This window comes from Pogoniulus pusillus, chromosome 31, assembly GCF_015220805.1.
Source record: "Pogoniulus pusillus isolate bPogPus1 chromosome 31, bPogPus1.pri, whole genome shotgun sequence".
Taxonomy (NCBI): domain Eukaryota; kingdom Metazoa; phylum Chordata; class Aves; order Piciformes; family Lybiidae; genus Pogoniulus; species Pogoniulus pusillus.
The window spans coordinates 10,117,967-10,126,870 of record NC_087294.1 but is presented as its reverse complement, the minus strand read 5'-3'; the positions used below and the strand labels follow the sequence as shown (position 1 = coordinate 10,126,870).

Here is an 8,904-nt window from a genome sequence, read left to right as displayed (position 1 = left end):
CTTATTTTTTTTACTTTCTATAATGCTTTATGTTATGTATCACAATATCTTCTGTCTTTCAAACCAAAACTGTGACCAGAAACACTTGATTTGCCACTGGAATGGGCTGCCCAGGGAGTTGGTGGAGTCCCCATCCCCGGAGGTGTTAAAGAAAAGACTGAATGAGGCACTTAGTGCCATGGTCTAGTTGACTGGATAGGGCTGGGGGATAGGTTGGCCTGGATGATCTTGGAGGTCTCTTCCAACCTGGTTGATTCTATGATTCTACCAGATACACAGCACTGGAAAGGAGCCATGGGAGGGTTTCCATGCCCTGGTCTTTCTAAAAATCTACCTCACTGTTAGGAACAACTTTGATCATTTTCTTCAGCACATTCCATCCTCTACAATCATAGAATCGTAGAATTATCAGGGCTGGAAAGAACCTCAAGGATCATTCAGTTCCAAACACTCTGCCACAGGTAGAGATACCTCACACTAGGTCAAGTTACTCAGATTCATATCCAGCCTGGCCTTAAAGATCTCCAGGATGGGGCTTCCACCACCTCCCTGGGCAACTTATTCCAGTGTCTCACCATCCTCATGGTGAAGAACTTCTCCCTAACATCCAATCTCAGCCTACACACTTCTAGTTTTGCTCCATTTCCCCTAGTTCCATCACTACCTGACATCCTAAAAAGTCCCTCACCAGCTGTTCTGTAGGCCCCCTTCAGATACTGGAAGGCCAAAATAAGGTCTCCTCAGAGCCCTCTCTTCTCCAGAATGAACAGCCCCAACTCTCTCAGTCTGTCAACGAACAAGACAGAATCCTATCACAAAAATACCACAGCATTTATTATATTAATAGTAGTATTAGTCTTTTATTAGTACTATTAGTTAATAGTAGTACTATTCAAATATAATACTATATTATCAGTATTCTTTCACTCAATATATGTAAGGATAGGCTTCTGAAGTCCCTCCACCATTTCACTTAGTTTCTGGGGAGACTAAGAGTGAGCAAGAGAAATCTCAGCACAGGCAGATTGATTTTCTATTAACTGCAACTTGAAAACACTAATCCAGTTGTAATTCTCCTCCTGCTTGTTCTCAAACCTGACTGAACGTGATTCATGATCAGCTGGCTGCCTGTGGGGAACTTCTTTGGTTATTCTCCAGATCCAGGAAAACACCTGCATTGTAATTGGGTGAAGAGCTTTAAAACCAGCTACTGATTATGTTTTCCTCAGCTGTGGGTGATCTGATTGTTTTCTTGGGTGACTGTTCAATGCACAGTAAAAATGTGGTGCCTTGATACATGACACAGAACATTAAATACCCCCCCCCCCCCAACCAAACAAAAATAAAACCCCAAGCCATGCCACACGAAATCATGAGACACTTGCAGAAAATTTGGCCTCATGTTCCAAAGCCATTCTCAAATTACTGTGTTATTCCAGCTCAGGGGAGGGAAGGTTGGAGACATGAAAAGTGTTGGGATTTTGTTTTTTCCCAAGGAGAAATCTGTAACCTGCCATAGACCAGCACAAGCCTTTGTGTGACATATCCCACATCTCACACCCTTCAGACTAGGCAGTCTAAATCTGCTCCCAGCACTCCTGCCATGTCCTAAATGGTCTTATGGCAGCATAGTGGGTCTTAATTAGAAGTGAAAAAGAAATGCACTTTCCTGTGTAGCCAGAGCAAAACAGAGGAGAAAGTCACCTAGAGGGAAATCCCACAGATTTGTACTGGTGATCTCTGTGCTGGTATTTCAACATCCTTTCTAAACACAAATGAAGAAGTGAAAATACTAGAAAGGCCAAAAGGACTTTAGCTCCATCTGTCTTTCCCAGCCAGTTATTAACCTGGTGGTTGATCTGTGGTTCCATTTAACTGGAGAAGTGGCTATACCATACCTTGAAGGCTGCATTCATGCCAGCTTTGCCCTAGATCGAGCTGGTCTCTGCCCCATCATTCTCTACTTCCAACTGTACTTGTCACTTGGAAGGAGAATCAGGAGGACTGGGCAAGGTAATTGAGAGGGATTGAAACTGAGTGCCAGAGTAGGGGCACAAGCACTGAGTTTGCCAGGAGAGACAAAAGGAGCAGAAAGGTTGGAAAGGGAAAGGTATTACTCATGCAACAAACAAGTAAGGAACCAGGAGCTACCTGGAGGTGATAGGACAGAGGTTTTAAGTCTGCCCATGCTGGCCCCTTTGGTATGGGGAAAAAAAAGTAGCCATTATGTTGTTAAAATGAGAGTGTAACAGTTTGTATGCAAATGGACTCAACATACATTATATTAGACGTGATTATACATCACAAGCACAAAATCATGTCTGGGAAATGGACACAAAAACGTGCCTTGTATCTCCACAAAAGTGCATGGTCAGTCTCAGAACAGTTTTACTGTCTCTAAGGACTCACACATGCATGGGAGTCACTAAAAGCTGCAAACGTGTAGCTAAGGGCTCATAACACACATGTATGTATACCCTGATCTTCAGAATGCGCATGCAGCAGCACACTAAAGGCATTTTTAAGAAGCCAGACTGGGTTTTTTTAGAGCAAATGTTTAGAAACTACTCAGGTAAAGATTAAATAAAATAATAGAAAGGATGTGAGTCTGTGTGGGATATTTTGATCTCTGGTCATTCATGCTTAGAGACACAAGTGGCTTCAACTTGGTTTTCTGTCATCCTTGCTCCAGTAAGACTCTTGTAGCTCATTTCTAACATCAATCACTTGGACTATAAATCTCTGCAATGGATATGGCCATTTAAATTTCCACCTGCACAAACAACAATCAGTCCTAGAAAATAAGGACACTCATAAATCTCTGCATTGGTGATTAGTAATATTTTAGATCTGCAACACGGATATTCTAAAGGGAAAAAAAAAAACCAAAGTCAATTCATTAATTAGGACTGATATGCTGACAATCTGTTTAGTTTACACACAGAGAAAACAAAACCAGGGCACAGTTAACATAGCATGATGTTAGAAGCTAGTGAATTCCCAAGAGCCTAGGGCTGGAGATAGGATATCTTAATGTACTTCTCCTGTTGTGAGTGGGAAGGTGTTATCTTCCAGCCAAACAGTGAAGAGCTGGTGTAAAGTTTAGACCTGCCCTTTTTCTTCTGGCTAACGTGAGCCAAGGAAACAAGAGACAGGAAGGACTTCCTTCGTTATGAAAGATGACATTCTGCCTCCTACTGAAACATTCATCTGCAGACAGTACACTGTGCTTTGGCCTTCCACAGTTTATGATTGTTCTTCTGTTTCATGTATGCAGAAACCCCAGTGTGATGCCCACACAGATCCATGAGAGACTTTCCTGTGGCTCCAGTGATCTTGGATTAACTCTGAAGCCGTGCCATGGTGACTTCTCAGTCTGTACATTTTTGCCCAGAGCCATATGAATCCTCAGGTAAGCAGCTGAGTAAGTGCAGCAGCTCCTGCAATCAGATCAGTCACTGACTCCATAAAAGTCTTGTGTGCAGACTGTGCCCAGGTCTTTAGTTTCTTGTGTTGAAAACCCAGGCTGCCAGAGGACCTGTGAAATTGCAGGAAGCATGTGAGGAGTAAGGGATCTACGGGAGCAAGTTCATCTTTCACCAGCCTCTTTGTGCTCCACATGTGGGTTTAGAAGATATTACCTAGAGGGGAAGAAGAATTAGACTAAGGTTAAGTGCTTTTAAAAGCCTTCTCCATGGAGACAGAATACACTTGTGCATAAAGTCTGTAACTGCAGCTACATCATGTAACTGCATGTATGTTTGGTCATTCAAACTACACAGCAATCTGCTCATTCACACCAGTGGTAAAATGATTGGGAATGTTTGGCTTTAGTGATTGCAGAGTATGACCTAATGCCTTTGCTCCCACTGCTCCCACATAAGGGGCCTTATCTTGCCTCTTTATTCAGACAAAAAACTGCCTGACTTCTGAGTATGCACGAATCAGAGGACAAAATGCTCCACAAGTACAGCAGAACAACAAATGCACTGCAACCACATGCCAAGAAAGGAGGGATTCTTGTGTGATCTCTACCACCTGATAACCCTCTGCCTTCATTTCAGTGCCTACCCTTGCTGCCTCATCCACAGCCCTGCGGACCCTCCGCAGCACTGTGGTGCTCTTCTTTGGCTCAGTGAGGTTCAGCAAACCGATGGGATCTCAACTGCCCACCACACCTGTGAACTGAGCAGCAACTGAGTGGACTCAAGGAGAAGGAAGGGACTGTGATGTGTTGGAGGTCACCCAGGCAGGTGTGTTGGAGGTCACACAGTCAGCTCCTCCTGCCTCCAGCCCCTGGACTGTGATGGCGAGGTCCTCAGGACCGGCTGGGCAGCAGAGCGCTGCCTTCCTGGAATACACTAGTAGCTGGACAGGATGTGTTTGCAAATATAATCATCCACAAATCTCCTCCAGATTAGGTTACAGGACAGCGTTTTGATGGCACGCATTACAAAGCTCCCTGGAAGGCTCGGCTGGTGGATCTGCTGCACTCTCTGCTCATGACCCATTTTGGCTTTCATCAAGAATCATGACACCAGCTGCCTGGGTCATCTAGGAGGCAGGAAGGGGGAGAGCAGCCCTGGGCTGGAAAGGGAAATGGGGAAGGAGAAGAGGAGGAGGAGGAGGAAGGGGGAGGATAGAAAGACAGAGCCGGGGGAGAGACAGAGGGAGTTGCTTTGCTCCAGTTGTGAAGATTTGAATCCCAGTTCCGAGCTCTCAGCAAAGGCTTGCCGGGGTACCTCATTCCCTGTCCTGTGCAAAGGTCTGTGATTGGGGATGTGGTGTGCTCAGCGGGCAGGGCCCCTCCCCTGGGCTGGATCCGCCTCTCTTATCCCCCAGATAAATTACTAGTGTCCTCACTAAATTCCTCGTCTCTCTCTCTCTCTCCCTCCTCCCTCCCTCCCTCTCTCCCTCTCTTCCTCTCTCACACTCTCCCTCCCTCCCTCAAACACGGGCAAAGCAGAGTTGGGGGGTGGGAGGGCAGGGATCCTCTCTGGACTGGTATCGTGCCTTAGAGCTGGGGGAGGGAGGGAAGGGGAAGAAAATACTGGTACCCCTTCTCTCCTCTGCCGTCTTGAAGTAGAATTGAGGAGCTGCCCTTCCTCCTTCCCCCTCCCCCCTTCCCGCTGGTCCTTTGGCATCTTCCAGACCATGTCCACTGGGTCCCTCAGTGATGTGGAAGATCTGCAGGAGGTGGAGATGCTGGAGTGCGATGGCCTGAAAATGGATACTAACAAAGAGTTTGGGGCGTCCACCGAGAGCAACGAGGAGGGATCCAATGGCGAGAATGGCTCTCCTCTGAAGGGGAGAGGGGCCTCAGGCAAGAGGAAAAAAGCTCCCCCCAAGAAGAGCCCTTTAAATGGAGTGAGCCAGGAGGGAAAGCAGGTCCAGAGAAATGCTGCCAACGCCAGGGAGAGGGCAAGGATGAGGGTCCTTAGTAAAGCCTTCTCCAGGCTTAAGACCACCCTACCCTGGGTGCCCCCAGACACCAAGCTTTCCAAACTGGACACCTTGAGATTGGCCTCCAGCTACATCGCTCACCTGCGGCAGATCCTGGCCAATGACAAATATGAGAATGGCTACATCCACCCAGTCAACTTGGTAAGTCCCAGCCAGGCACTCTGTGTGTCTGTGTGTGTGTGTGTGTGTGCAGGGGGAGAGGCGGGTGAGGAGCTAAGATGGGGCACGCGCGGGAAGAAATCTTCACTGTGCTTCTCACAGAGAGCACGGTGCCAGTGGGGTGGCAAGGGGTACTCTGTGAGAGAATAAGCTTCCAGTTGCCCTCTAACCCTGTGCCCTGAAAGCTGAGCCTCCCAGGCCCCAGATAGGTAGGGACAGGCTTTACTGCCCCAGAAACACATAAGAAACCTCAGCAGGTTGATGGCAGCTTTCTACCTGCAAGCGGACGGGTATAGGCATTTTGGTAGAGAAAAGTATGCCTTAGGATGGACCCAGGATTTATTCCTATCCCTCCTTAATGTTTCCTGCCATACTAGTTCGCTTAAGTCCTAGCTTTTTTAAGACAGAGCTCTTGGGGCTCTGTGCTCAACTGCTCAGGTTTCCTGGGTCCTGGACACTTCTTCTATCTGTGTAAAGTGGCAAAGGAGAAATAAGTACCAGTGTGCACCCCCAAGGGGGGCTGTCTGCCTCCACAAAGCCTCCCTAGGCAGCATGGCATCCCTCTAGCTGTTCCCACTATCCGCAGGAACTTTTCCCCAGCAGCCCAGGATCTCCATACCTAGCCACCAGAAACACCCAGTTTCCAACTCTAAAAATGCACCAGCTGCTATAAGCTGGGTGTGGGCAAGATTCTCTTTACACTGCCCACATGCTTGGACCTTGCTGGATAAAAGAATGGCAGAGGATCCATGGGTACATATCACCAGGTTCTGCCGCTGCCTTTCGAGCTCTAGCTTCTGGGTGAAAGAACACTGCCCACTGTGCTAGCTCATAAGGGCCTGGGAGATACTTTTTTGGCTAAATCCAAATTACTCAGCGCAAAAACACGGGGGAAAAAAAAAACAACAAAGTAAAACAAGGCCAACACCCAAACCAGACACAACTGCCGCCCTCACAGAGACGCAGCAGAACTTGCTCTCCGAGCCGCCGGGGCCCAGGGAATGCCGGGGAGCCCAGGCGGCCCCTGTGCCCGAATAGCGCAGCGGTGGTGGGGTGTGAGACAGCTTCCACGGGGCAGAGGCCCCACGTTGGTCACGGCAAAGGCAGGGAGGCGGCGGCTGTGCTAGGGGGGCGAGTAGGTGCCCGAGCTGCAACGGTTCAGACGGGCCCCGCCGCACCAGGGACGCCAGGGAGCAACCCGCAGCGGCAGGGAACCGAAGCGGCACCAGCCGCCGGCTAAAGGCAAAAGGCCTGGGCCAAAGCCGGCGGCGAATGCCCCAATCCCGAGCCCCGCTGAACGCTGCCAAACGAGTGCTCAAGCGGTGGGTGGAAGCTCCATGCCCTGGAGCGCTTCCGAGCTGTACCCGCTAGCGAAATCAGCCTTGCAATGTGCATTTTCCCCTGTGTAACCCCTTTCCCACTCGTGTCTTTTCCTGGCTACAGACTTGGCCTTTTATGGTAGCCGGCAAACCCGAGAGTGACCTGAAAGAAGTGGTGAACACAAACCGCTTGTGCGGCCCGACGGCGTCCTGAGCCCCGGCGGCCGGGTCAGCAGCGTCCCGGCGTGACCGCAGAGCGGGCGGCGGGGTAGGCAGGGACACGCCGCGGCCCCGCCGCTGTTCCGCGCCCCGGGCAGAGCAGTAAGGAGAGCCGCTCTCCCGGCGCAGAGGAGACCAAACGTGTCCTAGCAAAGACTCCACCCTGAGAGATCCCGACTCTATTTAACTTTATTAAATCGTGTACAGTCGAGTGTCCTGCAACAACAGCCTTGCTGGTTCAAGCGCTACTAGAGAAGAGACAGAGATCAAACAAAACCTACCACCCGCGTATCTTTTGTCTGAGACCTGTGAGATATGTAGATTGCCTAGAAAAACTGACTTTGACAGTCATCTCTATGAAGCAATTCACCCTAAAGATATATAGATATATTTTCTTCAAGCAGGTTTTGCTCTATTTCTGTGAATAAACCTTCCTTTCCACCGACCATGGCGCGGTGTGCTGTTCGTTCCCAGCTCTCGGGCTCGGTGAGGGTAGAGGACCTCTCCTCCGCCGGCCTGCGGCCGCGCCTACCCGCCGCGCTGAGGGGAACTCGCCTCTCCGCTTCAAGCCACGGGAGGGCTTTCTCCGGAGCTAAAGATTCGGAGCAAATCTCCGGGAGGGGGGAGTGGGAGTGGGGGTGACGGCGGGGCCGGGACCTGTGGTCGCCACAGGAGCACGTCCCGGCCCCGCAGCCAGGCGCCCGGGCGCCGCGGGAGCTGCTTTCGCCGCTCCGCGGGAACGGGAGCAGTGATGTATTGATGAAGTACAGTCGGACGGAGGATCTCCCTCTGGCCCCGGTCCTTGGTGCTGAGAATTTCTAGCTTAAATTTATCTTCCCTCTATCGATCAGCGCGCCTGCGGGAGATGAGGCTGAGATAAACAGGACTGCGGGGCGCTCCCCCTGCACCGGCAGCGGCCGCCGGCAGCTGATGCGCCAGATCCCACCGCGCTGTTTAATGTTCCAGGGTTATGACCGCACTGTTTACAAGACGTCTTCGGTTATTTATACTGTTATTATTAGCAGAGGGGCTTTAAATTTCCGCTTCACTTGCTCTTTCAATGTCGTCCCCGGGTTTCGTGTGATACCTGGGCACTTTCAGGCCGAAAGTAGTCACTGCCGGAGAGAGGCAGCGATAAGCCAACTCCGTCGCCGACTCGTTTTGGGGGTCGGCAGCGGGGCCCGGGGCGCGATCACAGGCAACGCGGGAGCCACGGACCCTCCCGGGAGTTGCGCCCCCACCCCGGGCACCCCCCGCAGGCGGGCGCTGAGCCGCCCCGGGCAGCCCGGCAGGCTAGATAATGTTCTTATACTCCCCTTCCCCCTCGAGATAACTGGGTGAGGTAGCGCGTCCTCCAGGCGACCCAAATCCACCAGTCGGGTTCATGCGTGGGCTACGTTTAATTAAAGCTCGCTGTGAGCCGAGGGCTGTGCAAACATCTTGGCTCTCGTTAGGGAAAGGGCCAGGACCTGCTCTGTCGTCCTAATGGTACTGAAAGGGGAGAGCTGTTTAATTTCACTTTTTCACAGCTTTATCTCCATCTTGCACAATTAGAAACAGAACTCCGAGCCTGGCCTAACTATGTGCAACTTCGCCGTTGTAAGCAGGGCTTTGCCATCTGAGAAACACAGTGTCACAGAATGACTGACTTTACTGCCAAATGCGTCACCTTGAACAGCCACAGTTCTTGCTGAAGTGAGAGCAGCTTCAGTAAGTGCTGCAGGAAAGTGTTGATCTCTTCACC

The 8,904-nt window shown here is 50.5% G+C and overlaps 1 protein-coding gene across 2 annotated transcripts; it reads left to right on the top strand.

Moving 5' to 3' along the window:
* Positions 1–4,691: 4,691 nt before the first annotated feature.
* TCF21 (transcription factor 21) lies at positions 4,692–7,605 on the top strand. 2 transcript variants are annotated; one of them, XM_064169194.1, is made up of 3 exons: positions 4,692–4,765; positions 5,175–5,604; positions 7,066–7,605. In XM_064169194.1, exons 2-3 carry the CDS (start codon positions 5,203–5,205, stop codon positions 7,153–7,155), a joined length of 492 nt encoding a protein of 163 aa, XP_064025264.1. In that variant the 5' UTR covers positions 4,692–4,765; positions 5,175–5,202; the 3' UTR covers positions 7,156–7,605. The 2 variants fall into 2 exon arrangements, with proteins under 2 accessions (XP_064025264.1, XP_064025263.1); XM_064169193.1 differs by having other exon boundaries at positions 4,712–4,765; positions 5,152–5,604.
* The last annotated feature ends 1,299 nt before the right edge of the window (positions 7,606–8,904 follow it).

What these genes read in the sequence shown, in the direction of transcription:
- TCF21 (XM_064169193.1), top strand. Translation starts at nt 5,155, where the DNA reads ATGTCCACTGGGTCCCTCAGTGATGTGGAAGATCTGCAGGAGGTGGAG. An exon ending in ACATCCACCCAGTCAACTTG is followed by an intron (nt 5,605 to 7,065) that starts GTAAGTCCCAGC and finishes TCCTGGCTACAG; the next exon opens with ACTTGGCCTTTTATGGTAGC.